The 26,375-nt window shown below is 54.1% G+C and overlaps 13 protein-coding genes across 13 annotated transcripts; 5 read left to right on the forward strand and 8 right to left on the reverse strand.

The window, feature by feature from the left end:
• Window positions 1–975: 975 nt before the first annotated feature.
• Window positions 976–1,645, reverse strand: A1O7_02985 (uncharacterized protein; the record flags this gene model as incomplete). Its single annotated transcript, XM_007757011.1, has 2 exons — window positions 976–1,563; window positions 1,625–1,645. The coding sequence occupies 2 exons, from the start codon at window positions 1,643–1,645 to the stop codon at window positions 976–978; spliced, it is 609 nt and encodes a 202-aa protein (XP_007755201.1).
• A 660-nt stretch (window positions 1,646–2,305) lies between these two features.
• A1O7_02986 (uncharacterized protein) lies at window positions 2,306–4,009 on the reverse strand (the record flags this gene model as incomplete). Its single annotated transcript, XM_007757012.1, has 1 exon — window positions 2,306–4,009. One exon carries the CDS (start codon window positions 4,007–4,009, stop codon window positions 2,306–2,308), a length of 1,704 nt encoding a protein of 567 aa, XP_007755202.1.
• Window positions 4,010–4,737: 728 nt separating this feature from the next.
• Window positions 4,738–6,301, reverse strand: A1O7_02987 (uncharacterized protein; the record flags this gene model as incomplete). Its single annotated transcript, XM_007757013.1, has 2 exons — window positions 4,738–4,886; window positions 4,942–6,301. The coding sequence occupies 2 exons, from the start codon at window positions 6,299–6,301 to the stop codon at window positions 4,738–4,740; spliced, it is 1,509 nt and encodes a 502-aa protein (XP_007755203.1).
• A 654-nt stretch (window positions 6,302–6,955) lies between these two features.
• A1O7_02988 (uncharacterized protein) lies at window positions 6,956–8,423 on the forward strand (the record flags this gene model as incomplete). Its single annotated transcript, XM_007757014.1, has 2 exons — window positions 6,956–7,053; window positions 7,106–8,423. 2 exons carry the CDS (start codon window positions 6,956–6,958, stop codon window positions 8,421–8,423), a joined length of 1,416 nt encoding a protein of 471 aa, XP_007755204.1.
• A 286-nt stretch (window positions 8,424–8,709) lies between these two features.
• A1O7_02989 (uncharacterized protein) lies at window positions 8,710–9,402 on the reverse strand (the record flags this gene model as incomplete). The annotated part of the gene is made up of 1 exon (XM_007757015.1): window positions 8,710–9,402. The coding sequence occupies one exon, from the start codon at window positions 9,400–9,402 to the stop codon at window positions 8,710–8,712; it is 693 nt and encodes a 230-aa protein (XP_007755205.1).
• Window positions 9,403–11,391: 1,989 nt separating this feature from the next.
• A1O7_02990 (uncharacterized protein) lies at window positions 11,392–13,686 on the forward strand (the record flags this gene model as incomplete). The annotated part of the gene is made up of 1 exon (XM_007757016.1): window positions 11,392–13,686. One exon carries the CDS (start codon window positions 11,392–11,394, stop codon window positions 13,684–13,686), a length of 2,295 nt encoding a protein of 764 aa, XP_007755206.1.
• Window positions 13,687–14,059: 373 nt separating this feature from the next.
• Window positions 14,060–14,858, reverse strand: A1O7_02991 (ATP synthase (E/31 kDa) subunit; the record flags this gene model as incomplete). The annotated part of the gene is made up of 3 exons (XM_007757017.1): window positions 14,060–14,210; window positions 14,265–14,773; window positions 14,829–14,858. 3 exons carry the CDS (start codon window positions 14,856–14,858, stop codon window positions 14,060–14,062), a joined length of 690 nt encoding a protein of 229 aa, XP_007755207.1.
• Window positions 14,859–15,756: 898 nt separating this feature from the next.
• A1O7_02992 (uncharacterized protein) lies at window positions 15,757–16,692 on the forward strand (the record flags this gene model as incomplete). Its single annotated transcript, XM_007757018.1, has 1 exon — window positions 15,757–16,692. One exon carries the CDS (start codon window positions 15,757–15,759, stop codon window positions 16,690–16,692), a length of 936 nt encoding a protein of 311 aa, XP_007755208.1.
• Window positions 16,693–17,309: 617 nt separating this feature from the next.
• Window positions 17,310–18,711, reverse strand: A1O7_02993 (uncharacterized protein; the record flags this gene model as incomplete). The annotated part of the gene is made up of 3 exons (XM_007757019.1): window positions 17,310–17,447; window positions 17,537–17,700; window positions 17,940–18,711. 3 exons carry the CDS (start codon window positions 18,709–18,711, stop codon window positions 17,310–17,312), a joined length of 1,074 nt encoding a protein of 357 aa, XP_007755209.1.
• Window positions 18,712–19,395: 684 nt separating this feature from the next.
• Window positions 19,396–21,922, reverse strand: A1O7_02994 (uncharacterized protein; the record flags this gene model as incomplete). The annotated part of the gene is made up of 3 exons (XM_007757020.1): window positions 19,396–20,917; window positions 20,968–21,108; window positions 21,153–21,922. 3 exons carry the CDS (start codon window positions 21,920–21,922, stop codon window positions 19,396–19,398), a joined length of 2,433 nt encoding a protein of 810 aa, XP_007755210.1.
• Window positions 21,923–23,308: 1,386 nt separating this feature from the next.
• A1O7_02995 (uncharacterized protein) lies at window positions 23,309–23,695 on the forward strand (the record flags this gene model as incomplete). Its single annotated transcript, XM_007757021.1, has 2 exons — window positions 23,309–23,436; window positions 23,491–23,695. Coding segments are annotated over 2 exons (333 nt in total), but the record flags the coding sequence as incomplete, so codon positions are not given.
• Window positions 23,696–23,914: 219 nt separating this feature from the next.
• Window positions 23,915–24,130, forward strand: A1O7_02996 (uncharacterized protein; the record flags this gene model as incomplete). The annotated part of the gene is made up of 1 exon (XM_007757022.1): window positions 23,915–24,130. The coding sequence occupies one exon, from the start codon at window positions 23,915–23,917 to the stop codon at window positions 24,128–24,130; it is 216 nt and encodes a 71-aa protein (XP_007755212.1).
• A 614-nt stretch (window positions 24,131–24,744) lies between these two features.
• A1O7_02997 (uncharacterized protein) lies at window positions 24,745–25,395 on the reverse strand (the record flags this gene model as incomplete). The annotated part of the gene is made up of 1 exon (XM_007757023.1): window positions 24,745–25,395. One exon carries the CDS (start codon window positions 25,393–25,395, stop codon window positions 24,745–24,747), a length of 651 nt encoding a protein of 216 aa, XP_007755213.1.
• Between the last annotated feature and the right edge of the window lie 980 nt (window positions 25,396–26,375).

Genomic DNA, 26,375 nt, shown 5'->3' on the forward strand with positions numbered 1-26,375 from the left:
TTGCTCAGCATGTGTGAATGCTGGAGAATGAGAATGACCTATCGACGATGACGAAGTACGTATGTTTCAAAACGGCTTTCAAGAGGGTTGCCACGAGGTCGATTTTCACGAAATGGGAGGAAAGGCGGAAAATGGTATGACATGACGGAGGGAACTCGCGTATGCAAGGTGTTATTGGCGCTTCTTGCAACTCGAGATGGGCGACTATGAGATAGAGAGAACGCAATGGTTGTGGCCCATCGAGTTAGCAAATCCAAGGACCATAGGCGCGGCGATTCACGTTGTCCCACAAATGGAAGCCTCGGAGAGCAGAGCTTGTCAAAGGCATTTCCCAGAACCAAGAGGGACAAACGACGTTGGATCTTTGCAACGATAGACGCATCACATGCAAGCTAGACAGCTTTGGCTGCATGGCATTTTCAAGTGCCGAGGTCTCTCTGTTACGTCGTCGTTGCAGCGGTCCATCGTATTCTGATGATCTAGGAGGCTCGTATGTGTAGCACTCGCCACCAGATCCTGAATTGTCCCACGGCGATGCGGAGGAGGAGCAGTCACAGCACCAAGCAGCCCCATAAAGCTCACCATGCCACCACGAGGACGTCGTCAATCGCATCCACAATGATACGGCGGGAAATCTGTGGATAGAGGACCATCGAAAGTAATCGTCGACGCTGACGACAGGGCCCCCGACTGAGCAGGACCTCAACCCTCGTGTTCGAGTGAAGAGAGCAAGCTCCCTGGCGTTGCTCTTATGCCCGCCGGAGCTAGCGCGGCTGGATTTAGAGAGAGCCCAGGTGATGCCATGACATTCGGGAACTTTCCCGAGAAAGGAGACTGGACCTTAAAAGTTGTTCCTAATCGTAGCGGCGAGGTTTCCTTTCCAGAGCGACGGACTGGAGCTTTTTGAAGGTGGTGAAGACGATGATCGGAGAGCTCTCTCTTCATGTGCAAAGTGTCCGAAGGAGAGATGAAAGCTCAACCAATTTCGAGCAGTCTCTTCGGTCGTCCCGTTGTCTTCTCTTCGACCTTTTCCTTCCCTACACTCCCGAGATCCTCCACCGTCTCGCGTGCCGCGCCCACCACGTCCTTCACCTTCTGACCACCGAGGTCTACCGCCTCCTTGACTTTCTCCTTCCCGGAGTCGACCGTCTCCCTAAGTTTCTCCCGTCCCTCCGCGACCGTCTCCTGGACACCCGTCCGGACCTGCTCTCCTAGCTCCTTTGCTCTCTCCTCAACCTCCCTCCCTGTTTCACTCTGCCTGACGGTCCGCCAGAGGCTCACTAATCTCTGCTCCGCGTCTTCTCTGGCGGCGGTCCAGTCCGTCTGTTGCACGTTCCTGACCAGTTTCTCGACCTCGCGATTCCATCGGTCTTTTACCTGTTCGGCTAGTCCGGCGCGACGGACTTCATATGCGGGTGGGTCAGGGAGCGGCGGTAACGGCTCGACCACGCTGTTAAGGAGTGCAGATTGTTGGGATAACAGGGTGCGTTGGACGTTGCGGTTGGCGCGGTGGACGTACAGACCGAAGTAGAGGAGCGAATACGTCAGAGTTGCGCCACCGAGCTACAAGTACAGATCATTAGCCTGACGTACGGTGTAAGGATGACAGGTAGAAGAGACGTACGAAGCCGGTTGTAAAGCCCATTGTGGGCGAGCGCAGAGCTTCACGGGTTCGGCGTGGTTGTAGCCCTCAGCAACTATGTTGCTGTTCGAGCTACCTTGACCCAGTCGAAAAGAACCTTGTTGAAATCAATGGACGATCGTGGAGAGTCGCCTGTGGAGAGTCTTTCAGGTAGGTGGCAGCAGAGGGAGAGAGGGTTTAGGAGGAGTTGCGGCTTGACGAAGAGGGTGTCTTAGGGGTAAAAATATGAAAGCGGTTCTAATCCTGACATTTTATCCAGAGGGAAGCAGGAGCTACAGTACATTGACGTCGAGCTCCGCTGGACCGCGCAAGAGCGGCTCGTGCTTCACCGGGGTTGGTGGGTACGGCGCGGCATTGGGGCAGCAGTGAACGTCACCTTTTGATCAACTCGATCCCTAACACTGCGCCCATGCCAACCGCAGTAGCCCTAGCTACACGTGTGAAATATGAATGTGGTCCCCTGCGCGATAGGTATAGGTATAGGTATAGGTATACTCCGCTATACTGTGCTGCGTACTCTTTCCCGGGCGCTTCCTATATCCTGCCTCGTGCTCTGTTCATGTTCCCCTCTGCTATGTGTAGCACCTGTATACTTCCACACCTAATTTTGATTTGAGCACAGCATATTCTCCGAGCGTTGTCAGCAGATAGCTAGAGAGACCATCAGCTCACACTGCTCATTGTTGGTCGTAGTTCATGCATCTCCACACCGTCTAATCCTGTCCCGTGTCGTTCATCTCGTCGAATAACATCGGCTGCTTCGTTACTGCGTCCGTCATAAACATTGTTTCCGTCATCGTGACCGTTCATCAATCCTACAACCTCTTCATGACTAGCCTCTGGTCCCGAAGTTTCTTTTCTTCTTAACAATCCAAGAGCTGAATGGTGACTTACGTTGCCCTTGCCGGCCTGGTTCTTCTTATCCTTCGTAGCCGTGTCCTTCGCGGCAGCTACCCACACGGCGCCAGCAAGGATCAGTACGCTGCCTATCCAGCTCATCGTGTCTGGGCTGATGCCGAAAATAAACTTGTCGGCAGCCAGCGCGAAGAGCATCTGCGTATAGCACATGGCTGTGGCTCGAGTACCTGATGCTCTGGCTCTCGGTCTCCTACGACCGCTGTGTCCGAGATGAGATGGCCCGTCGCTTTCGAGATCCCCAACTTTATTGCCTGGTGGTTGGTCGTTCTTGCGGCCGCCGTATGCCAGGCCAGCGGTGAGTAGGAATTGCATGGTGAAGCCACAACAGCCGAGCATGGCGAGTAGGCCCCACTCCATGCCATTTCCTGGTAGCCGGAACTTGACATCTTTGAAGGTAAGCAGGCACAAGAGCGACACGATACTGCACCACCAGCTGAAGTAATTGATGCTGATGAACGCATGGGCCCGTTCCCCTATGACACGAATTGATGTCAGGGCGCCAGTGCCGCCAACGACCCCAAGCATCGCAAGACCGACCGCCGCTAGATGCTGCTCGGAAGTAATGTGATGAGGGCCGTCAGCAGCCACTGTCGAGTTCGATGGGGGCGGAGACATTGTCGCGTCTGAAGGCTGTGTTGACGAGGTAGACTGCGAAAATAGAGACGCTGGTCGAGCAATGAAGAAGACACCGAAGAGACTGACGAATCCCGCCAATTGCTGCTGTCCGGTGAAAGTCTCACCGGGGATGATAAAGCTGCAGAGATAACAGGTCAGGATTGGAGTCAGGAAACCCAGCACCGTCGCCTCACTGAGCGGCAGATACAGTAGACTGAAATATAGGCCGAACACTCCGAGGAAGCCGGTGATACCTCTGAAGACAAGGAGCCGACGGACGCCGCGTTGGCCCCAGGGGAAGTCGGGTATTCTCTTGGTGGACATGCCATAAACTGTGCAGATGAGTGCGGTGAAGGATTGTCGCACGAAGAGGATCTGAAACGGGTGCATGGGTTCGCCATGGGAACCAGGTGTTTCGAGCAGTCGAGTACTAATATTCATTCCGGTGCCAAAGCCCTGCGAAGCCAAGACTAGAATTGCACCGTAGTTCGTCTCGATGAACGAGTCCCAGGCCGCCCGGAAGCGGGATGTTGTAGACCGGTGATTCTGGTTTGAGGCAGCGCCATGGTGGGATAGACTCTGGACCAGAGGGTGCGGGCTATGTAGTTCATTCGAGTGGAACGACAATTCGGTGAGTGCTGAATTTGTGCTATCAATGGAAGGACGAAAGGAAGGAACGTCGAGGTACGAGTGCTTGACAATCGGGTCTCCCGATTCATCGACCGGTGTAGGCGATTCCTTCCAGCTAGATGGAGAAGCTACGACGGTGCTGTCACTCGAAGAAGGCGTGCCTGGTTCAGAGCCATCTGGAGTGGGTGTGTTGCTCATCGACATGGTCCAATATGCGCCATCCCACCGTACTCGGTTGAAGCCTGAGTCCCAAAGGAAGGAAGAGTAAGTGCCTGGTACTCGTACTTCAAGAGCGGAACCAAATGCTGTCCGGGCCGATGGAAATAAAATGCTGACAGATAACGCTGGAGCCGTATTGACTGAAATCGAGAGCAACGGAAGAAGGCACGAACAGCCCTTGGCTGTATGGCACAAAAGCAAAATGGCAATAATAGAAGACAATGATCCCAAAAAGAAGTGAGCGAATGGTCACTTTTGGGTGCATGAAGCATGAAGCATGGAGAATGGTGCGGGAAATGTGACTCGACCTGCGCTCATCATCACCGCTAACGGAGTATCAATGCACAACAGACCCAGTTACTGTACGGCAGACGGACCGCAGGCGCCCTACGACCAGCGAATCGGTGTCATCTACGTGTGATATCGCGCTCACCGTTGGACGAGGTACTCGCCGGGACTCGTACGTGCTGATTCCGTCCACTGATCGGCTGGGATTGGTCAGTGAGGTCAGCGTCCCACAGTACGGAGTATGCTGTGTCCGTACTTCCACCACCGAGCTAGGCAATATCACACAAGTTCCTCGCATTGTCAATATCAGCACGGTGGACCACGTACGGAGAAGGAATGCATGGTGAGGCTTCTTTTGTACAGGAATCAAACAAGGTCTTCTTCAGCCGATGCACATTCCACCCCAACAATGCACGGGCGAAATTCTACGAGGCTGTCTCTGCCTCTCCTCTCCGTAGCGCCAGCAGCGCCCGTACATCAGTGACGTACTGTAAGGCCTCTAACATGGGTATCAAGTGAAGCAAATCGTTATCCGTAGGGTCGTTGATCCATCCTTCGATCGGGATTGCGTTGTCTGAGCCCGTCCATGTCAGTTTCGGTGCTTGCAAATGACCACCAGATGTGCTTACCTTCATGGAAAATGTAACTGACGGGACTGTTGTCCAGAATGATGGCCTTGCTCAAATCAGGCTCTATGCTGCTAAGATCTTTGATGTACGCGCCGTTGCGGAACGTGCAATGCTGCCTATAGTACCTGCCTGCAAAATACTTCCTCTCTTGCTCCAGCCAGTCGATGACAGGATCGGCATACTCTTGCACCGAAGCCGTGAAGACGACTAACTTATACCATTTTGCAACCTTGCGGAGAAACTCGTCGCAGTGAGGCCGCTTATGCACGTAGTACAAGATAGGGTGCTGAGGCCCAAGTACCGGTGCTGCCTGTCCTGGCTGAGGCGCAGAAAGCGCTACCGGAGCGTTGAGCTTGACCTCGACCATGTGACCTGACGACATGCGACCACCTTTGGCTAAAGAATGGATCAAAGTCTCATCGAGATCCAAAATCAGCGTCTTCTGCTGTAAAGGAGGTCCATAACGGGTCGGGACTCTGGGAATGGCATTGGCATATGAGGGTTGTCTTCGAGGGATGAGGGGTCGTGGTGGTTGAGGAGCGTGGGGATATCTTGTCATTTTTAGTGAAGGGGAAGGTGACCTTGGCGACTTAATGTTGTCCACAGTTAGAGGAGTGGAATCAGCCAGAGGGCTGGTGCCCTTCTTCTGCTTCCGCCTCTTGAAGGCAGGGTCATTCTGCTCCTTAATCCTGATGGAGGATCTTCTGGTTTCAGAGTCCTCACGTGGTACCTTCTCGCGCTTGGCCTTCGGGCGCGATTTAGTTTGCTCAGCCTTGCGTTGCTCAGCATCTGAATCGGAGGTGGTAGTCTCCAGCGAGTCGCTCGAGTACGAGTGCCTCAGCTTTGTCTCTTGCAGAACGCGGTTCGTAGGCCGTGTAGGCTTTTCCGAACCCCATGTGTCTTCCTGCGAAGGGCCGCTCAGGCCAACGGCATGTGCAGTACTACCAGTTGGCCCTCTTTCGGGACGTACCCATCGTGGGACAATGGAGAACGTGCCGTTCGGATCCCTGAAATACTTCGCAATATAAACGACAGGAGCTCCGATTGCGGCCAGAACGGCAGTGATAGCTTCCGCCAGCCTCTTGACCCAGGTTGGCCAGCCTGATGGAGTCTCTGGCGCATGTGCTAGCAAAGGTCGTTTCTCATCCTCCTCCTCGGCTGATGGTTCCGTAGATAGCTTCTCGGAAAACAGAGGCGCCTTCTTAAGCTGCGCGGTGAGCTCGGCGCTATATGATCTCCCTCTAAACTCGTCGTCTGTGGCATCTTGCTTCAGATGGTCTCCCTGTGACCTGGACCGAGGACGGGAAGGTGATGATGACTGTCCGATAACTCGGGAGGATATGAGGTTGAGGGAGTTCATCTCCCGGACCAGAAGGTGGCCACAAGCAGGTCGCTAATGACCGGCGCATCCAGTTGTCGCAGCGGCGGTCTACTGTATGACTAGTGTGCTCGCATACGTGGTTTGCGATGACGGAGAGGAGGCGATAGGGAGCGGAAGAGATGACACGATATGCTCACATAGTTTAGGAGAGGGTTCGCTGTCACTGCCGGATGATTCTCAGCGGCTACCGCTGGCACCAAAGAGATATGGCAAGAGCCACGTCGAAGAGGTCAAGCCCGGGTAGGCGCAAGGAGAGCAAGACGAGAAGTGAAAGAGTGGAAGTGAATAGGTGGCTGGCTGGTGCAGCTGATCGGAACGAGACTCGGGTGTGGATGAGATGCGGGATGGCGGAGCGGCGGTCCCACTTCCGCGTCTCGATTTTGGAGCATGCGAGTCACAAAACAATGAATGCACATCCGCACACATTTTGCAGACTATGAGCCCACAGAACGCGGCCTTGGATGGACGATAGAGCCTTACATGCTTGATCGCAGAACAAGAAACTGCTTGCGACTGGTGACGTCCACAGCTTCTGCACCACGACTTTCAGCGACAAGAGTCACACCAACCAACACCAGCTGGTGACTGATACATCCTTCATTCTACTGCTGCTGCTGAAGGGCTGCTGTCGTTATGGCCCCGACCACGGCTCTCTCGACGCCGGGCTTTGCCAGCTTTCAAAAAGTCCTATCCACAGAGCCTCTAGAATCCGCTACAGCATACCTAGTTTCGTAAGTGCTGAATACAACACTCGTCCATCATTCCTGCTTATCAACGGCCCAGATTGCTCAAAAGACGCCAGCTCAAAGGGTCAAAACGATGCGCCGTAGTCACCACCCTTCTTCTACTCCGGACAGTCGAAGTGACCAAGCAAGCCGACTCGGAGAGACTGATACAAAGAGTCAAGGAGGTGGGCAAGCAGTTGGTCGAAGCCGCCCCGCATGAGCCAGTCGTTGGCAACATCGTCCGCCGGGTGCTGAGCATAATACGAGAGGAAGACGAGGAAGACGCTGCTGGCCAGAGGGTAGGAGATGACGGGGTCTCGACCACCGACAATAGCCCACTCGAAACACCCTCAGAAACACCTCAGAACTTGAGATCTTCCGTATTTCATGCCCTGCCAAACGGCCTGTCGTCTTCCAGTCCATCTCCACAGCGTGGGCCCGGCAGCTCTCGACCCCCCCTGTTAACCTCTCGCACTGGTGCGCCGGAGACCGGCGCCCGCCCAGTGACGTCCATGTTCAGCATCAATGCCCACCCGACCATGAGGCATCTGGGTGGCCTCGACTCTCCCTCAAACCGCAGCGGGAGCGGTACTCCGCAACTAGGAGCATCAGGTCTCTTACCAAATCTTCGGCCTGAAGTCATACATGGCATCAAGGAAATCATCGACGAAATCAACGGCGCGGATGACGAAATTTCTGCCGCTGCGCTCGACCAAATCCACCCGCAAGAAAGCATATTCACCTATTCTTCATCCCTGACCGTGCAAAGATTCTTGCTCAGAGGTGCGTCGAAGCGGAAATTTACCGTCATCCACGCCGAAGCATACCCGAACAATCACCAGCAAACACATGCCTTGCTCACGGGCAACCAGGATGTGATTGCAGAGGATGACGACAATCTGCCGAATGACACATTCTCCAAGACTCTGACCTCAGCCGGTATCACTGTGGTCATGATATCCGATTCAGCCATATTCGCGGCCATGTCTCGCGCAAGCAAAGTGATACTAGACGCCCACGCCGTGCTGGAGGATGGATCGATAGTCGCTGCTGCCGGAAGCAAGTCTGTCGTGAAAGCAGCCAAGTTTTATCGAAAGCCCGTCATTGTGTTGGCTGCCACATACAAACTGTCCCCAGTATATCCTTACGACGCTTTTCAACTAATCGAGTACGGCGATGCTGGAAGAGTGGTGCCTCTTCAAGACGGTGAAATGCGAAGGGGACTAGACACCAGCGCCAGAAATGCCCTATATGACTTTGTCGAGGCTGCAGATATTGACCTGTTTGTCACGAACCAGGTACCTGCTGTGGTGAGCACACATTACCTCTACAGGGTGGTGAGGGATCAATATGATGAAGAAGACGTGGAGCTATGACCCAAGAGAGCAGTAACAGTTGGCGGTGTAGCCTCGGAGCTGGGAGCTGATGGATGTTTTGATCACGACGACTGAAGATTTGTACCAGATGTAGACCACGATACCCAAGAGATCCGCATAAGACTTGTACCGCGGATGCTCTCCATGTGATTCCTTTTTTACAATCCTGAAATCGACTGTACAATATGAATTGTGACTGACCAGCAACCTCCAGCGCTATGCAGTAGCAGGCACCCAAGTTTCCCTCTTGGATCTGGTGATACAAGTGTCCCAACCCTATCCCTCATCAGGGCACCTCCTTGTCCTCACCCACTCTCTGTCTCCTCAGACGACCCGGTCCTTTCTTCTCCTTGCTCTTGATCCCGCTTGGCCGGGACTTTTCACCCCTAGCCCACTCATACATTGTGCCATCCTCTTCAAAATCGCTCTTCTCCTTCTCCTCGCGCTGGTTCAAATCCCTCTCCAGCCGTTGCACCTCCTCATCCAGAGCTTGCTCGCCACCAATCCTGAACCGCGTGACCTTCCGCATATTCGCCAGCATCACCTCGTTCAATTCCAGACTCTCCTTCCGCTGCCTCACGATCGCCTTCGCAGTCATACTGAACCGCATGTCCCGAGGTCCATCCACCAGACTCAAAATCGCACTGGACCCGCCATCGTCCCTTATCGCTTCCTGCCGCAATACTCTGGTATAGCCGCCCGGCCGATCGGCATATCGTTCTCTGAGTTCCCCAAACAATTTATCCATATGTCCTTCCCGTTCGGGCTCGAAGAATATCGTCTTCGCGCGTTCCCGGGACGCGCCGGTGTTTTTCTTGCCGAGTGTGATGAGCTTTTCGGCCAGCCGTTGCGCCTCTTTGGCTTTGGGCCAGGTTGTGGAGATGGATTCGTTGGCGATGAGCGAGGTGACGAGGTTGCGGAGGAGGGCACGTCGGTGGGCCGAGTCCCGGCCCAGGTGCCGGTATTTGAGGGTTGACATGGTGTGCGTAGTTTATGGATATGGAGGACGAGTGTGGATCTCTAACTCTCCTGGCTGGGCCGTCTGCTTTGTCTTCATGTACTGGCGGCGTTTTGTATCCGCTAATTTTCGGAGGGTCGAGGTGTGGTGTGCTTATGCTAACATGACTGGTACAGGGTCCGACTGAGATATGGTTCCGTGAGTCAAGGACGCCGTGATCAACGAGTGGTCGAAAGATCTCTTCAGTTTCTCCAGGACGATACGGCCATAATGTTCGATGCGCAGAGCTGGAGGAACGTGTTGGACGTGTGCAATATAAGTGTGCAATGACCCACAGTAGTAACTTCTACGGTAGACCATTATCCGGGCATTTCCACGCGGAATGGCATTTCGCTTATTGGACTTGCTGGATTTTTCTTCGATTTGACCACACTTTGAATTCCTTGCTTTTGGTACTCCTGTTCACACGCCCGAGTACTCACCCTCAAGCTTAGCATTGACTGTTATCATCCATCGCTAAGAATTAAACCAAAATGCCTCGAAAATTAGCTCCCTCGCACAGCATGGGATGGCAAGCTGTTCCGCTAGGTGCAGCAACAGCTTGTTGATCTCAAGCCCATATCGACATATATTTCACGCACTACAAGAGTGGGCGGATACAAGCTTCGAAAGGTTTCCTGACCCCTCCCTCAGCGGAAGGGCGATTCGCACAATTCAGGAAGGCTAACGTTGTGGGCTGTGACGATGCCGTCACACGAAATACGGCTGTCTTCGTTGAAGCAGCAGCTATGGCACCCATCCAAGGGCAATTTCCAGCTAGGTTTTCTCCTGAAGCCCCTACCTATCTCCATCACAGTTCTACGCAGGATCTCATCACTCTCGTTGAGACGCTGCTGTTCTTAAGATGCTCTTCTGGGCTTCTTGTTGGTGGTAAAGAAATCCAAACCGATTCTGTATCTGCTGTGCTGGACTCATGGGATGAATGCTCAGTTCGTCTTTGATATCGGACAGACCTCAACTCCCCGAAAGCGTTGCTAACGAGGGCCAAGCAAGACTGTTGAGATCCCTGAGGTGCATTGGCAAATGGACGCGAACCCTCGTTTGTACCTTTCAAAACACCGTTCCTGCCTCCACGTGCTCGGGAAGAAGGTGGAGCTCGACGCAAAACCAGGTGGGTCGTTTCATCTACATCGCTACCTGCTGTCAACGGTCAAGTATACGGTTTGGGGCGGCAGTAACCATAGCAGAAGATGACACTAGAAACTCCAGTCTGTCCTGGTGTCTCAGTCGATCTGGGCTCCAAGAAGCGGTCGGGGTATGTTGACGTTGGCATTGTCACGTTCCTGTGTCTACGTTCCGGAGAGGTGGCTCTATTAGTGCTATTGTGATGGTGATCGCAATATGGAAGGATGTGAGTCAGCAGGAGATGATTCGGTTGGTGTTCCTAGCGAAGGGCATGAATAGATTTGCCATGTTCGCTATTGGCAGTTTCTGGCTACCTGGTTGGTCTGCTTGTGTTAGTACTCTGTAAATGGTTGTGTTATTTATTCCCAGGGGACGGCCAATGATATTGCCTCGAACATCATGGTCACCACGAGACTGGCATAGCGGGGCTCACTTAGCCTTTATGGACTTGAACACGCCGCACTTGAAAGTAGATGCGCACTGCCCTGTGCATTGGATATAGCCATGCGAGCACTTGCGGCGGTTTCTTTGTGTCAGATAGCAGGCAAATGGTGAATAGTAAGCTCCATGCGGGGCAAGGCTGTCGCAAGGCTTCGGCGTGTTCTAGACTACTGTGTAGCTCCTGTTAGGCGCTCTTCGATGGCCTCCGCTCGCCAACGCGTCACATTTGCGGGCAGTTTTGAAGCGCGTGTATTAGACGAGCCTCAATCGCCTGTCGCCTGCCAATGACCTCAGCCTAACAACATCAATTTGTGCTTGACTTGCAGCCCACCTTCTGAAGAGATATCCGCGTGCTCAATCTGATATGTCAGGTTAGCGGCTCTCATGTCTTCTTCGCAACCGGCGAAGAAGCCCAAGAAGACGATACATGAGTTCTTTGAACCCTACCTCAAAAGCACTGTGCCAGCAAAAAGATCATCGCCGTCGCTCGAAGAGTCAGAAGGGGCCGGGACCTCACGCAAGGATGAAGCACACACAAGGACGCCCAAGGCGAAGGACAAACAAAATATCAACAACGATCGCGTGAAGCCACCGGGATCCTCTGCGCGATCACCATTCTCGGCACCTGGCTCTAGAACCTCGCTTTCCATCCGGAGTAAAACCTCCCACGCAAAGACGCCTATAGCTCCAGCATCGGTCTACAAACAAGCCTCGATCTTCAGTTCACCCACTTGGAATGACGCCACTCCGAAACAACCGCAACCAAAGTCCTTCTCGTTCGCCGACCTACCAAGTTCGGCGCAAGCGGTACTCAAGGATGGCGAGGTAATAGAAGTGCTTGACTCGGATGAGGACGATACAGACTCGCTCGAGTCGCTGGAGGATTTCTTTGTCAGCAAGAAGACCGGCCACAGTGCTCCATTCTCGTCCTCACCTGACGATGATCAGGCTGCGCTTGAGGCGGAACGTGTAAGGACGTTGGGTCTGTTTCTGGGAACGTCGCGCAAGCAGGGCCCGTTGGTGGGCAAAGACAAGATCCGGGAATTGCGCGCCAAAGAGAAAGCCTTCGCGTTCAACATGGCCAGCCTGTTAGACGACCATTTCGAAGACGAGGAGGTGGAGAGTAACGTGCGGAAAGCCAGAGCAGATGTTGAGGAGGCGGCCAAGGGGCAAGAAGCAGCCAACGCTCCGGATGTGGACAAGAAGCTTTTGGCTGCTGTTGCAACGACGGAGGATGGCGAGCACGGGGTCGCGAGACTGATGGACGCCGTTGACCGCACCGAAGCCCTGACGTCGCAGCAAGTCTTCTTGTTCTGCGGGGTGAACGCGTTAAACGACTGGCACGACGAAGAGCCTTCTGACCACCCCTTCCCCGAAGATGCCATTCCCGACGATCTATGGAAGAAAGGAGATAATGAGGCCAGATCAAGGGCATACCTGTCCGGCTACATGGCCGACTTAGCGACGCGCCGCGGCGTGAAAGACCAAGTCCTAAACTGGACTTTGGAGAATGTCGTACTCGAGCGGTCGGACGAACTCCGACAAGCATACATTGATTGCCTACGGAGCGCAAGTTCAACGTGGACGAGAAATCACGTCTCAGCCCGGGACGTCCAGAGTGTCTTTCAAACCATGGGCGCCGATACCAACAGCCTTAAAGATTCTGTCGAGATCAAGCCCAGGCATCGACTGCTTAAAGCGCCGGCCAGGCGGAATCCCAAGTATCTGCTCGCAGTCTTGGACCTCTTCCAAGCGATCTGCCAGGACATGGATTTCCAGGCTCTAAGCAAACTAACTTCTGTGCTCTGTCGGCTCGTCATTGACGCGGAAGTCATGAGCGACGGGTGTATCAGCGCCAGAGTCGAGGACCTGCTGGGCCTTCTTCTAGCTCTTCCCGATGTCGAAATGCGTACCCATGTCGCCGAGCGTATGCTAGCCGACGTGGGCAAGTATCTCAAAGATCCAACCCTGCAGGCTCACCTCCTATCCCACATTCCGCCGACCTCCCCTTTAGCATGCAAAGTACGCGTCCTCCTCAGCCAAGTCTTCCTTCTCGGCTCGTCTGTCCTCAAAAAGTCGACCTTGGTCTCCCCCAACGTCTCCCTCGACATTCTGACCAACCACATCTCCACATCACCTGACTTCGACACGAAACGAAGAAAAGGAGGCAGCACAATTGATTATATCGCTCTGCGCGCTCGCACTCATCTCTTGGATGTCGCCATCTGTGACGGCGGCCTCCCAGCTTCTTTCACCAGCCGTGCCGATGAACAGGCCTTCAACAAATCCGTCGATCGCCTCGCCGACGCGGTCAAAACGATCGAAGTAGCTATAAATGATCCAGGGGCCTCGCACATGACGAGGACAGAAGCCAAAGACGATCTTAGAGCCTTGCAGACAAGGTTACTCTTCTGTGTGAGGACGGAGGTGCGCCCGAAACGGCATATCTTCGACGGCACGAAAATGAGGGAGGCGGCGGAGGTCAGGAGTGAGGAGCAGGGAAAGGATTTCATGAAACGGTTTTTGGGACGGGTGAAGGATAAGAAGGCAGAGAAGGGACGAGATGATGACGGTGGCACGCTTGTTGCTAACGACGAGAAGTCGGTGAATTCCACGTCATCGAGTGGGACTTCGGAGACGGAGAAGCAGATTCGCAGGCAGTTGAATCTCGACGGCTGAACGTCGTTGATTGGACTCTTGTGTGGGCTGCTCTCTTCTCATGATGTGGATGGATAGGTCTGCTGGGAATTGCCGTTCGGTCTGTTTTCTGAGCATGGTGTCTGGTGGCATTTGTGTTGTATTTTTTGAGCTCCCAATCAGGCGGCCGATAACCTTGTACTGCACCCAAGAGTTCAATTTGCTTGCAACAGTTATAGCATTGGTAACAGTCCACCGAAGAGACCTCATCCCTTCTAGCAAACAGAGCTGGTGTCAGTACGATCTATTACTGCTTCCCGTTGCCCTTGACCGTTTCATACGGCCGCCGCAAAGGATAGCGGACCTCATTGACTGGGACACTCTGACATCCTTACGCCGGACTCAGTCTCCGCGCCTAATCCTTGAACTTCCTGTTCTGGTTCTCGCCAAATAACGTGAGTCTGATGCTAGGAAGAGCATCAGACTCCAGCATATGCAGTCTCTCTTCGAAGGTGTTGTTCAACTCGATCTTGCCATTGCTGCCAAGGACGAAGACGCCTCCCGCTCTGTCCATGCATGTCAGTACCGTAGCTTCCTGCTCGTGGAGGAGATGGACGTACGAATCCTCGGGTAACCAATCCTTCTCATCCACCACGACCTCACTCTCACTACCCATGTGCTTCTTGTATTCCTCACTCGCCTTCTTCGCCGCACTCTGCACTTTGTCCTTGTCCGCCTTCCGGCACCTCACGCTCACCTTCTTCTCGGCCAACAGATACATCGCCTCGAGCATCAAGCCCTTCAACACCTCTTCGTAGTCCTTGCTCTTACTCCCCGTGTCGGCAAGCTTCTTCCTGGCCTCCTCGAACAACTTATCCAACAGCTCCTGCCTTGCACTCAGGACCTTTATTCTCGTCTTGTTCGCCATGGTCGACCGCGTGATTTGTTGGCTCATGCTCGCTTGTTTGAACTTCTTCTCATACTGCGAATCTATGGCGGCGATTTCCTCGCGCACGAGCTTGGACTTCTCGATCGCGAATTCTTCGTCGGCCTTGAGTTGGATTTCGCGGGCCTTTTCCAGGGCTTCTTGCCGGATGAAGGCGGTCATCTTCTTGAGCTCGTTGACGACCTATTAGACCATTGTTAGAGGATCTCCCCGGAGATGGCCAGAGCTGTAGTCCTACCTGGTCGTCCGAGAGGGCTTGGGACGACATGATAGCGGTTGATCTAGTGGTTGCAGGCAGTCGAGGTAAAGGTTCCTAGCCGGATGTTCTCAAATCGAAGCTCGACCACGAGAAGCCGGGCTGGTTGGCGCAGTCTGTAGGAGCGGAGTTGTAGCAGTGACGAACACGATGTCCTCCGAATAGGTGTCTGCCTCCGAATTGGGCTCGGTTCAATGATTTGCCGCTGATTGTAGCTCTTTGGGACGACAACAAAGTATCGGGGAGCTGGGAAGGTTAGTTCTCAAAGATAGAATGCAAGGCTGATCGGCAGCTTGAGCAAATGGCAGGTGCAGTTGAAGCTATGTTACGTATGTACGTATGAGTAGCTGGGGGACAACGATAGCAGGCCCGCAGGCACAATCATGTCCTGCACCTCGTAAAGTTTTGCTTCTACGTACTGTCTGCGCCACGGCCACCGCCACTCCAGCGCCTCATCAGCTTCATCGCTTTCAGCACATGAGAGAGAGCCGTGCAAGAACCAATGGTTAAGCGCCACACCTCATTGTTCATTGATGCTAGGTAGGGTCCGTCGCCAGGAGCCTGTCGATTGCAGATGCATCAGCCTGGGAGGCTCAGACTGCTCCCCTCCAGGTATCTTGACAGGGCGAACAGAGACCCCTGGCTTGTTACACAGAGCACCCCTCGCGCCCTGGCCTGATGCCAGACCCAGACTCCTGCAAGCTCCTCTTCTTCGTGCTTATGTGACCTTATCTTTCCTTCTAGATGCCCGTCATTGTGCTCCTGAAAGATTTCAGCTCAGATCCTGACAGCTGACACCCCTCTGACCGGGTCGTTCATTTGGTGGGTAAGCGGCCCAGTATGGCTTCCTACTTCATCGACACAAAAGACGCCCTACGATGCTTTCTCAGTGAAATCCACGCTCTTCCCAATGACCCCCCCATCGTTTTACGTCAACACAGAGGGGCACAAGCTGGGACGGTCCGGTACGCTTGACCTCCTCGAAATCCACGTCCTCCCACTGTGGGAAACATTCATTGTCGACGTCTTCACCTTGAAACATGCAGCATTCGATACTTCATTTGGAGGCAACTCCCTCAGAGTCTTGTTGCAATCCCCGTCTGTGTCGAAAGTTTTCTTCGATGTGCGCAACGACTCAGATGCCTTGTTCAGTCACTACAAGATTATCCTTGACGGTGTGGTCGACCTCCAACTGATGGAGTTCTTCCGTGGAGGGCGCACAGGTCTGAGCCTGAGAAGCCTCAAACGTTGCATTCAACGTGACGGTGGACTAAATTCTGATCAATTCCGACAATGGGCACAAGTAAAAGGAGAAGTTGACCATTCATCCCGAGAGGCTGGCCTGGACGATTTGCCCCTCCACAAACGGCCTCTGCTGGCAAACTTGCTGCTTTATGCTACAGGAGACGTCGTGCATCTTCCCTTGTTGTATCGGGCGTACCGCCAAAAGCTGTCAAAGCAAGCATGGGGTCAAGTCCAGTCAGAAACTGAGAAGGGACTTAGGCAGTCGAGACAGCCCGAGTATGACCCACATGCCAGAGGAAAAGAAAGAGGACTAGCTCGACTCCCTATACATGGGAACGCTCTGAATATCGCAACCGATGGACCCGGAGAGGCGAACGCCACCTTGGACCAACCAGAAGTCAAGAGACCCAGGAACAAAAGTACCCTGAAGCCTCAGCTAGCTTCCCATCAGAGAAAACCAGCTAGGCCGGCAGTGAGAAACATGGAAATCAACAGCAGCTTCAGCATCATGGCTCGCTTACACACATTGTCCTTGGCAGTTGACCCATGCGAAAGCTCTGCCCAAGCAAGCGAGGTAAGTGAGATTGCCACCCATTTATGATGCTCCACTCACATGTTACAAGGTGACGGACCAGATGCTTCGCCATCGGCCGGTTACTTTTGTCAAGGAAGGATATGTCCCTGAACCTCGAAAGCAGAAGAAGAAAAAGAAGCAAAAGCAGAGATCAGTGTCGGGACAGAATAGTGGTGGTGCAGGCCCACTGTCGCGTCACGATCCTTTCTCCCACTCTTTCTCAGACAATTTGGACTGGGCCTTGTGTGATAAAGACTGCGGCTGGTGCGGACATTGCTACGAGGGTTTCTATGTGATATATTGATTTGGAGGCCCCTCCTTGACTTCATCAGAATGGATCCAGCAATTCGGCGTTGCCGCGAGGATCCTACAGCCCGAGTACTGGCCGTAGCGGTAATAGCTTGCTACGTGTCGTGTGGCCCTGAAGACACCACAGATCGAACTTTGAATCGTTTTCCCACCTGATACCGACCTGCCTCATTCTCCGACAAGTACGTCTTGACCGCCGAACCACACATCGAAGCTTGAAGGGTTTCCCTCCTGATTTTGGACTTTCCGTATTTGCCTGATAAATATGCTTCATCGCGAGACTCCCCGCCCCACGGCGTTCATGGCTGAGAGGCGCACAGTGTACTGTGCAAGCATCATTCCGGATCTGCCACTTTCAAAAGAGCCTTCCCAAACGCCTTGCTCCCTTCCAGCATAGCGACAAAAGCCTCTGCAGCGTTCTCGATCCCTTCAGTAACGTGTTCGATGTTTTTCAACTTGCCTTCCTTGAGCCACTACGGAAGAGGGGACCCATCAGCAGAGCACCGACAGAGGCATAGATACTGTACAGACTGCTGCCTGCTGTAAGAGTGTTGGGTCTCACCTGGATCATCTTCTCGTCCCTTTCCTCCCTGTACTTGAAAAACTCCGGATCCGTAACGACGAACCCCTGGATCTTGAGTCGTTTGGAGAGGACATTCGTGAGGCCCCGGACGGCATATTGCTCGGCCGCCGGCTTATTGTACTGCGATATCATGCCGCACACGACTATGCACGCACATCCAGTCAGCCGATGGATCAGGAAGGTAGCAATTCAGCAACTCGGCCAGTGATCGAGTGATCGAGTGACCCAACAACCCAGCGACGCAGTGAATCAGCGATCCAGCAAGCCAGCAAGCCAGCAAGCCAGCAATTCAGCCCACCGTATAAGTCAAGAAGGCAGAAGAGAGATAAAGGAAATCAAAAAACCAGAAACACATGATACCGCGCTGAACGACAGAACCTACCAATCCTGCCAAACTCGTTCATCGCCTCGAGCGCCGCTTCAAGCTGCTCTCCGCCCACATTATCATAGTAGATATCCACCCCACTAGGAGCCAGACGCTTCAAAGCCTCCGCGGTCCTCTCCTTCTTATAGTTAAACCCGTCATGAAAGCCACCGCTCTCCCTGATGAACCGCAACTTCTCATCATCCCCAACGCTCCCAATGACAGTAAGGCCCTCGATGCGGGCGATCTGCCCGACGAACAACCCGACCGCCCCAGCCGCGGAACTCACAAAGATGGTCTCCCCCCGTTTGGGCACCCCGATCTTATAGAGGCTCGCGTAGGCCGTGAGGCCCGTCGACCCCAGCACGCTCAGCCAGGGGCTCAACGGCGCGAGCGGCGCGGGCAGTCCCTCGAGCGCATACACTTTCCGCACGACGGGGCGGTCGAGCATCTCGCGCGTGATGGCGCTGTACTCGGCCACGGGGAACTGGCCGTAGACGATGTCCCCCGGGTGGAATATGTCCGTGTCAGAACTGAGGACTTGCACTAGCGCGTACGCCGTGAGGGGTGCGCCCAGCGTGTAGGCCGGCGAGTACGATGCCGTCGAGGCCGGGCGCATGCGCCCGCGCATGTACGGGTCCAGGCTGATCCAGAGGGTTCTGCCCGTGATGCCGTGCTGAGGAGGGCGCGCGGAGAGGTCGAACGGCCGGTCCTCGAGCGTGATGTGCTCGCCTGGAATGGGCGCGTGGGTGGGCACGGCGCTGAAGATCAGCGATTTGTTCGGCACCATGGTTGATAAATGGTCTGGTACAGCTTGGCCGGGAAGACGCGGCTGAGGGATGGTGTTTGAAGTACCGTATAGAGCGGAGCTGAAGTAATCCGGTACGGAGGGGATTGCGGTCTCTCGTCGTGCTAGTCACTGGTGGCAGGAGATCAGGCGCCTACAGAGAGAAGGGAACGTGTCTATGCCGTACGCACGGCGACGGGGTAGAGGTCCTTAATGCTGCCGCGGTCAAGCTTGCCACAATATCCTCGTGGAGCGATCTTACCTCGGTAGGGTCACCATTTCTGTAGCGGTGTCTTTCTGATTTCAAAGCTCGAGGAGAGGGGAATGGTCAACGCACGGCCAATCAGGACTGGGTGAGGTGTGCTGGAAGTGCCATCGTTGCAGGGACTCTCGAAATCATGGGGGTTGACCACGACTACTCGGATTTTTTGAAAACAATAGTTGGAGGTCAATGGGTATTCTGTGGAAGGACTTTCTTGTCCCGCTGCCCGAGGCATTGTGCCTCCCTGCTGAAAAGGTCGCCCCCCATGGACGCATGATACCTCCTTACTTAGGTAGTCCAAGCCCCTTCAGATTCAATACCCTCGCCGATTTTTGAATGGCCCGTCCTAACGCGTATGCAAATGCAATCATTCGTTGCGCCCGCCTTTCGTGCCAACCCTTTTGAGACTTCCTAACCCCTATGCCTCATGCAGATGGTCCATTAGCTTGCTCCAAACCCGGACTAGACACGTTATTAGTGCCAATGCCTCTCGTTCCAGATGGGATAGCAGCAGTTTGCGGATTCGGAGTTAATGAGCTCGTGGCGACCGCAGCATTATTGATATTCTCCACATCATACGACGACAGTACCTGCGACGGAGGAGGCTTCTTAGGCAAGTGTGCAGGCGCCCCGTACTTCTGTTGGAGAGAATCTTCCTTAACTGGAATTCGCTGTTGAGGTGAGGATACATTAGCGGCGAGTCCACGTTCAAACCCACGAGTCGATGGTGGCGGTGGTGTCCCAGAATTTTCAGAGCCGTACGATCTTGAGGCAGCGACAACGCTATTGTTTCGACTCTGGGTCTGGCTTGAGGCGGGCGAGGGCTTCTTCCGTCCATGGCGTCCACCGTTACGGCTCGTGGCATTGCTTGGGACAAAGGAGCGCGTCTGGGGATTGAAAAGCGATCTAGAGTATGTGCCTTGGTTTGCGTACTGAGCATTGTACGGCTGATTGGCATTGCCGCCGAAGTTCTGACTTGGCATCTGGCCGTAGCCATATGGCACTGGGTTATTCATGCCTTGATTGGGCTGATAACCAGACCAACCATTGACGTTGGGGTTCCCTTGGGCTTGGGACTGCGGATAAGGAGCTTGATATGGGTTGTTCATCCAATTCTGTGGTTGTTGCATCCCTGGATGTGTCTGTTGCAAGTACTGGCTGTTCATCTGATTCAGCATGGGCGGCATACCCTGTTGGTAGTTGGTCGGAGAGGCTGAGTAGTTGTAATACCCATTGGCAGGAGGCGTCTGCATTGATGACCAAGATTCCGCAGGACTAAATGAGTGGGTACTGGCGGCTCCGTAGCCCACGGGTGCGTTGTTGTAAGGCATGGTCTGGTCAAAGCCGGGGTAAGCTTGAGTCGGAGTCGTCCCAAAGTTCATGTTTCCGCCATAGCCATTGGTCGGGTTCTGGTAGGCTCCTTGATATGCCTGATCCGAATAGTGAGTCTGGTATTGAGACTGCATGTTCGCCATATGCATGGGAGCATAACTAGGGACATATGCGGAGCGGGCTTCGAAGCTGTCGTCTTTTGGCGTCTTCTGTTTTCGAGCCTTTCTCTTTCCGCTAGATGAGCTTGACCGTGACATACTCGCCGAATTCTCGCCAGTCGAAGCACTCTCGCTCGTTACCGACTCCTGGAAGTCGCCAAAGATGCGCTCTCTTGCTGCTTTGTACTGCGCTTCACGCTCTTCTCGAGTGAGCTTCGACTTGTCCTTGTTCGGGGTCCCCTCAGTTGGGGACACGATGCCTTCCTCGCTGGTTGTTTCCAAGCCGGCTTCTGAGGTGGCTTTGGAAGGGGCGGAAGAGCTTGCTGGAGTACTGGCGCCGGCAGAACCTTGTCGTGTGCCAAGTCCAGCTCTACGCATGATCTTAAATGTGGCAGCTGAAGGAGGTTGTAGCGGCCCGGCAGGGATGGACATTGCGAGGACATGCAATGAAGTCGGCCTAGAAACGAATCAGTAACATGTCGTTGGGAAGATTGCGGGTCTACCTACAGAGCGGGATTGGGCGTCCGGAAGACGCGTATGGAGGTGCCATCCTCGTTGATGTGGTGGGCAAGCGAGTAATAATCGGCCAATTTGTGTGCAAGCAGTCTGGCAAAGGAGTTTTGGGGGGGCAAGTCGAGAAATTGTGTCCTGTCACGCGTTAGCGGCATTCGATGGCAAATGGAACAACTTACGATGGGTTCGCAATCAATGCCAAAAACTTCTCCTCGAGTTGCAGCAAAGGCAGACGATCCTTGGCTGAGGCCAAAGCATCGAGCAACTTCTCATCGGGAGCAATTGGAAGCGATGGGGCTCTTTCGTGGGGATCGGAGTGCTGTTCGCTCGAGCCTTCTGAAGGAGGTGCAGGCTCGGGCTGCTCAGCCTGTACGATTGGGGCTGGCAGATCTCCAAACCGTGGCGGATTGGTCAGGGTTAACGTGTGGTAACGGCGTGTAGCGATTGTCACCCCAGACGTGCTCAGCCGCAGGGATTGGCGTGCATTCAATGCTGATGTATCCTCTTTGTGTGGGACGCTCGACGTTTCATCGTCTTCTACAGCTCTGACACTGGCGCTGTCATCCGGGCGAATGCTCTCCTTCTCATCCATTGCGAAGGTAGTGACAGAAGCCATGCTTTTGGTATCAAAGCTTTGTTGTTTCATGGAAGAGGTCGAGAGATGTGACTGATCATCTCCAAGAGATTCACCGCTCCCTGCACTTTGTAGGCCACTTGAGGCAATGTCTGCGTCCTTGACCAATGAGAGACCTTCAATTGCGGTTGCCACATAGTCTGGCTGACTGCGCTCTCCGATGTTCTTCGGCTGCGAATTAGGTTTTCTTGGTGACATTGGGGGAGCTTTGAAGCCATTGCTCTGAACAGGCTTCGAGTTGTTGCTCTTGGTGGGGCGGGCCTTCTTTTCGTCTGGAAGATTAGGAGTCGATGCAGGAAGTGTGGGAGCGCGCATAGCGGCCACCTAGCAAGCATTAGCGGGAGTCATTCGACATGACGATGCGCAGCGAACCTTTGCAAACGACAACTTGGCAGGCGCCGAACCAACCTGGGGAGACGCCATAATGCCCAAAGGGAACTCGTCACGTCGTATCCGCGCAGCGCGATGCTGGAGCTACCAACCCGAGGATTGAGGTTGAGAATGAATGTGGGTTGTCCGAGCGAAGAACGCTGGGTCAATTGTTCCTTCCGCTGTCTCACACAGATTGTTGCTCACCACACGAGCCTGCATAACACAACCTGAAAGGCTCCATGGATTCAGCAAGGAGATCTTCTGTGCTTTCGACGTGCGTGCGCGTGGTTCGGTTGGTGTCGTCCAGATGTGACGACCAGGGAAAGTCGCGGCGGAGCCCTGTTGAGGCTTTCTCCACCCTCTGGATGGTACAGCTTTGGAGGAAAGTCACCACGGTTCGAGAGGTGAATGGGCTGGAGGGATATTGGGTAGTGAATCCAGAGCAGGCTACTCTGTCTTGCCCAGCTCGATTACAGTATTGGGGGGTTTAGTGTTTTTAGGGCTGCTTCAGGTCGTGGAGATGTTGATGGTTGGGAGTGTGGAGGGCTAGGAGAGCAAATGTGATAGAAGGAGTCAAACCATGGTGCCACGGCCAACGGGAATGACTGGCATACTATCACCGCCGGAAGAAGACAGGTCGACGGCAGCAGAGCGAGATCAGTTGTCGTTCAAAGACATGGTTCGCAAGGCCGTGATGTGAAATGCCAAGGCGGCGGATCAAAGTATTTGCAGTGCCGGTAAGCGAAGTTTGCCCTTCTCGACAACCCGCACGTGCCCGCGAGAAGTCGGGGCGCCCATCATGCACGAGCCCGACTTTGGTGGCTCTGCTCTCATGACTTTCGTTCCCTCTTGCCTCGAGGAGCCACCAGATTGCCGCTGCCTGTCCCAGACCCATCTTCTTCCATTCAGCTTTTTGACTTGCAGTAGCCGGGTCTCGCCTTGCGTCGTAGCTCTTTGGTGCTTACATCGCTGGGTACGCATCGCCCCGAGGCAGCAGTATATCCACATCCATCGCAAACACCTTCTGCATCAACAGGAACCCATACATCGGCTCTTGTGTATTCAAATAACTTCTAACAAAAGAATACTGTCGCTGGCGCAGCGTCTGCTATTGACGGAGCGCCTTGACTGTTTCTTTTCAGACTGCAGCCCAGTTTTGGGTTTGTCGATTCTAAGTGGCCTACCTCTGATGAACCGATATCGTACACTTCCTGGCCTGAGGCCACAAAGGGCCAGCACCAACACTGTCTGCCAGAAATGTCTAAAGAAAGATGAGTCTGTCACCTGCCGTGCCATGGCATTTCACTGACTGGCCTCGCACGCCATTACAGTTACGAGTGCAAAGCAAGCGTACAAGAACGACCATATGCCTCAAGACCGTCGAGGACACAGCAGCTGTCGAACCCGAAATTAGTGCCAAAGCTCGCGAGCGACACGCCAAACAATTTGCTTAACAGGTAGCAAATACTCCATTTACTTCCTTGAAGTATTATTTCTCTGACTCTATCTAGCAAGGGAGTGGCGGATCAGCAGCTGGCTGACATCAATGCCGGACGGGCCAAACTCGTGGTGCCGCCCGAGGGACCTCGGTCGTCGACACCAGACTCCCCACGACGAACTTCAGATTCAGATTCAGTCTCAACCATATCGACGAACAGGTCCAGGTCCCTGTCGCGCAGCCGCTCGAGAGGACGAGGAGAGCGAATCCCGACAAGTGGCCATGCAAGCCAAAACCGCTCAACCACCCCGAATGCACCGCGAAAACGAAAACACCGCTCCTATTCCAGTTCTTCCTCTCGATCACCCAGGTCGCCGCGCCGAGAGCTCGGGTCGCACCGCAAAAGCCGACGTTACCGTACCATGAGCCCCATCAATCGCGGTAGGCCAAGTTTCATGCGCCGCGGAAGCCATCGCAGCCGTAGTAACAGCCCCAGCATGGACAAGAGCCAGATCACCAGACACAGAAAGTCGTTTGATGGTGAAGATACCCACGATGGGCCACGTGGCAGACGAGATCGCAACGACGAAAACCGTCCGCTGCCTCAATCGGACTACCCTTTCGGTGCCGGAGAACAGAGGAGGGAGAGGAAGCAAAGAAGTCTGAGTCCGTATAGCAAGAGGTTGGCGCTGACACAGGCGATGAACATGTAATCTTGCCGGCGTGATGCTGCCCCATGTGGAGTTGGATTGTGCATTGCTTGTATACCAAGGGAAGTCAGAGCAGTATGACTCGGTTGTTTATTTTGTAGTAGCCCGCATGGCGTTGGCGGACGGTCGTTGATCATTCGGTGGCTTCTTCGTTCTATTATACCCTAGTCAGCAGTGTCGGAATCGTAGCTAGTTGCGAAATTCTGCCCGGGGTCCTGGCATGTTGACCTTCTACCCGTTGGACGCCACTTCTAATTGCTTGTGTCGTTCTCTCGCTGCTTGTCTAGGGTGCAAGGTTCATCCACAACGTATTCTCTAGTGGCAGCTTATGCGGTGCACTGGCTTCAACCTTCCCTTCCACATCTTGGTGCTTCCTTTTGCGAGGTCACGGTCAGGACTGTAGCCGCGCTTCTCAGGTGAAGGACCAGCCTAATAGGGGCCATAAGAGGCAAGACGTCGCGCCTCACGGGAAGTTTTCGCGGTATGGCACGAGAGCATAGCCGGCATCTCGCTGGATGGCGGCAAGTCGGGGAAGCGTCAACGCGCCAGAGCTGCTGACTCTGACCATAGTGTGCTGTTGTTGTGGTCATATATCGTGAAAGCACGACAGGGCGAACTCAATCCGGAATATCGTCCTCTTCTTTCTCGCGGGCGGCCTCCCGCTCCTCCTCTTGCTCTCGCAAGTGTATGCCTTCGACAAGAGTGTTGCCTTCGATGCCCACCTCCTCCCCGTCAATCCCATCCTGACCGGCTGATTGCGAGGCCTGGGCCTTCTCCAGCGCTTGTTTCTTTGCGTTCTCAATTCTTTCCCTAACCAACCTGGCAATCGCGTTTTGAGTCCGCACATTCAGGATCTTCATCTTCTCATCCAGGTCCCTCTTCAGATCCCAGTTTGGCTTCTTCGGCCGCAGCTTGAAAAGGTCAATGCCTTTTTCTGCCTCGACCTCGTCTTTGGCGGCTTGTTCGGCAGTAGCAGCGGCTATGCGATCGGCCTGTTCCTCCAGAGTCCCAACTTCAGCGCTGATGGGCGCATTCTCGAATCCGAGCTTGGCGTTTTTCGTAGCTGTATCATAGTTTCGCCCCGAGAGATATCGATCAGTCGTGGTACTGGAGGAGATTGCCGTTTCTTCTGCCTCTTCTGTGTCTGCTTGTAGACTGGAGGCTGGTGGGTCGGAGACTGGATGCTTGCGTTTGATGCCCGCGAGTTTGGCGAGACGGGCCTTCCTATCGATGGCGGCGGCATCGAGACTGGTGTGTGTGGCCGACATGACAGCGCTTCTTGGAATTCGCGACGAGAAGTGATTATTTAGAGAACGTAGGATAATGAGTTATGGATGTGCAGTCTCGGGTAACCTTCCGCAGACAAGCTGGGCTTTTCAGCCGCGAGTTGATTTTCGACTGCTGGCGATACCTGTATGCGCGCCGAGTGACAGTTACCACATGTTACCCTCCTCCGCCCTCGACTTCCAGCTCTAGGAGAAGAGCTAGAGCCAGATGTCTGCGAACCTGAATGTTCACTAATCCCACCATCGTTCTGCGAGGATGTTTACACCGTAATCTTCCAATCTACGGCGGGTGCCGATGCCGATGTCGGTTCCAAGCTCGATTCCACAATTCTTCCCAAACCCTTTCGCCTGGGCACAGAGATGCTGAGCTCACTGAGCAAAGCCCTGCTGAAGGAACCTCCTACAATAGACAGTCGCCTCCCCACCAGCCCACGGCATCAAACAGCTTGTCGGAGCCAGACACTTCTCCGCAATCAACCGTTGAAGTCTCTGCGCCTCTAGAACCTGGCGGACAATCAGTGGGGAAGCAGACAAAGGATCTAGATCACAGATTACGAAGCGTTAAAACCCACACGACCAGGATCTTTGGCTCTACAGACAGATCCTTTTTCAAACGTCCCGTCGCACTCAAGCGGCCAGGCTCGCAGCCGATATCCGACCTTCAAGCACTTGGTTTGGGCGGCGCAGCCTCGCCGAAATGGTCCTTTCCGCCGGGTTGGAGAACGTTCTCTCCTGAAGCCGAGGGCATTAGTCCGACAAAACATGACGAGTTCCGTGCGTTTTGGTGGACGTACTACAAGGAAATAATTGCCCTATGGCATGAGGGGGGTCTGTCCAGGGCACGTCAACATTTCGATGTACACCGACAAGTCGCAGTTGCTTTCGTCGGGGACCGCAATCTTGAAGAGCTCCGTGACGCCTTCACGACAGTGCTGGTACGCAATAAGTTGCACCTAGCGACC

This window comes from Cladophialophora yegresii, assembly GCF_000585515.1.
Source record: "Cladophialophora yegresii CBS 114405 chromosome Unknown aczIN-supercont1.2, whole genome shotgun sequence".
In the NCBI taxonomy this organism is placed as follows: Eukaryota; Fungi; Ascomycota; class Eurotiomycetes; order Chaetothyriales; family Herpotrichiellaceae; genus Cladophialophora; species Cladophialophora yegresii.